Raw genomic sequence first — 2376 nt, forward strand, 5'->3', positions numbered from 1 at the left:
GCGGGCGGGGCGGGGCGGGGCGGCGCCGGGCCGGGGCGGGCCTCCCGGGCTCAGCGCAGCATCAGCCGGCGCTGCCCTGGCCTGGAGCTACTGGGCGGCCCCGCGTGGTCCCCCTGCCCGCCGCAGCCCTGGGCAGCTCCGGCGTGCGGGGCGAAGGGGAGAACAGGCTCCAAGCAGCGCTGAGCTTCTACCTCTGCCGTGTCCCCGAGCAGGCGGCCGCGGGCACAGGGATGAGCCGCTTTCTGAACGTGCTGCGCAGCTGGCTGGTGATGGTGTCCATCGTGGCACTGGGGAACACACTGCAGAGCTTCCGCGACCACGGCTTTCTGTCCGAGAAGCTGTACACGGACGCGCCCAGCCTGGGTGAGCAGCCCCGGGTGCCCCTTCTCCGGGGCTGGGCCTGCCCCTCCCACGGGCTCCCAGGCACTCCAGCCCCACGCTCGTCCTCCTAGGAGCCGCCGGCTCGTGTCCTCCTGTGCCTCTGCAGAGAGCGCCAGCCCCACCCCACTCCTCCTCTCACAGACCCCTCTGTGGCCTGCTGACCACTGCCTGCACCTGGGTGGGGGGGCAGTAGGTACAACTCGCCCAGCCTGCAAACGTGGCCACTGTTGTCGCCAAGCAGTGTTGCTGGGCAGCAGCGCACTGTTACCTTGGTGATCCTCTTGGCATTCAAGCCACCTCTGCCCGTTTCCCTCCTTGATGCCTCTAGCTGGCAGAGGAGCGGGGCTTGGATTCATAGCAGCTCTGGAAACACCCACTCAATAGCCTTTTCATCATCTCTGAGCTCGTTGCTTCCTCCTGCATGCTTTGAATGTGAGGGCACTAGCTAGGAGATCTTGTGTGTTGCTTGGCCCAACCTGGGGAGAGGCTGATTCCTGGGAAGGAAAATACTTGTTCCTTATCCATTCCCTTTTCTCCTTTGCACAGTGAATGGGCTTCAGGCTCGGACCTTTGGCATCTGGACCCTGCTTGCATCAGTGATTCGTTGTGCCTGTGCCGTAGACATCCGCAACAAGACGTATGCAAGGGAAACATCAGAGGAGGGGGTGTCCCTTGTTCACTACATTGCACTCTTACCATTCCATAATAGCTCCTAACTGTCCTCTTGTGGAGCAGCTTGAGGAAAGGCAGGGAGTTGAGCACTTTACTGGACAGCTCTTGGGGTTAAAGCAGGGGTGGGCAAAATGCGGCCCGGGGGCTGGATGCAGCCCACCAGGCCATTCTATCCGGCCCACGGGGCCCCTAAAAAATTTAGAAAATTTAATATTTATCTGCCCCTGGCTGCCTATCATGCGGGCCTCAATGGCTTGCCAAAACTCAATAAGAGGCCCTCTGCCCAAAATAATTGGCTGCCCCTGGGTTAAAGGCATTCCTTAAAGCATCAAAGAGGAAGTCAGGATGTATAGGCAGGGTGCAGCTGGGGCTGGGCTGGGCTCTTCCCGGCGCATGAGGGGGTGCTGTGCTCTGGGCAGGTGGCGGTGACACTGGGCAGTTGGCTATGGGGGAGTTATGATAAAATTTGGGGTGGCTGCAGACCCCTCCCCCCCCGTAGCCCCTTTCCCAGAGCCGCCACCACCTGCCCTGAGCGCAGTGCAGCCTAGCCACCCCCACGTGCCAAGAAGACCCCAGCCTAGCCCCAGCCTGCAGATGCAGCCCACCCCACTTCACACAGACCCAGAGGCACAAGTCCCCCTTAATGTGATCCTGAAGTATGCGCGGTGGTGGCTCTGTCCCATGCCAGCCCCAGCTGGGCAACCCCTGCCCCACTCCCTCACTGTGGGGAGCATTGATCTGCCCCCCACACCCCTTCCCTCCCCCCTCCCCTTCTACCACAAGACTTACCAGCTGCATGCAGTGCTCCAGTCTGCCAGCCTGTGCTCCTCACTGCCTGTGTGCTGCGCTGCAGCTGTGTGCAAGCACAGGCATTTATCAGCCAAATTTATCGGTCGCATCAAGCCAACTTCCAATATAGTCAATTTTCTTTATGTTGGTCCTGATCCAATATCAAACCGGTGTATCGGTACACTTCTACTTCCAAGTCCCTGCTCAGCTGCCTGATGGTGCTCAAGACTATTTTTCCTTTACTGAAGCCTGCCCTCTGTCACCTGCACCCCTTCCTATTCACAGTCATTCCCATGAAGGCACCTCAGTGAACAGCTTGTTGCTAGGAGCTTTCACACTTTCCACTGCCCTCTGAGCATCTCCCGTACTGTAGAGTTGGGCTGGCCCCTGGGATCTGTCTCCCTCTGCAACACTCAAGAGCCAAGTGTGCTGCCACACCTTGCCTCTTTGTAGTCCAATAAAGCACTGTGCCTGAGCTGCGCCATCCATGCACAGAGCACAGTCTTACTGGCTTCTTAAGAGCAGGCGGTAGGG

The 2376-nt window shown here is 59.5% G+C and overlaps 1 protein-coding gene across 1 annotated transcript in view; it reads left to right on the forward strand.

Moving 5' to 3' along the window:
- Positions 1 to 6: 6 nt before the first annotated feature.
- Positions 7 to 2376, forward strand: part of ERG28 (ergosterol biosynthesis 28 homolog) — a 5591-nt gene continuing 3221 nt past the window's right edge. The window contains exons 1-2 of the mRNA XM_006015326.3: positions 7 to 363; positions 928 to 1018. Of these exons, the coding sequence (XP_006015388.1) occupies positions 231 to 363; positions 928 to 1018 (224 nt within the window). The 5' untranslated portion in view covers positions 7 to 230. The remainder of the gene's footprint in view (positions 364 to 927; positions 1019 to 2376) is intronic.

Source organism: Alligator sinensis, unplaced genomic scaffold (genome assembly GCF_000455745.1).
Source record: "Alligator sinensis unplaced genomic scaffold, ASM45574v1 scaffold280_1, whole genome shotgun sequence".
Taxonomy (NCBI): Eukaryota; Metazoa; Chordata; order Crocodylia; family Alligatoridae; genus Alligator; species Alligator sinensis.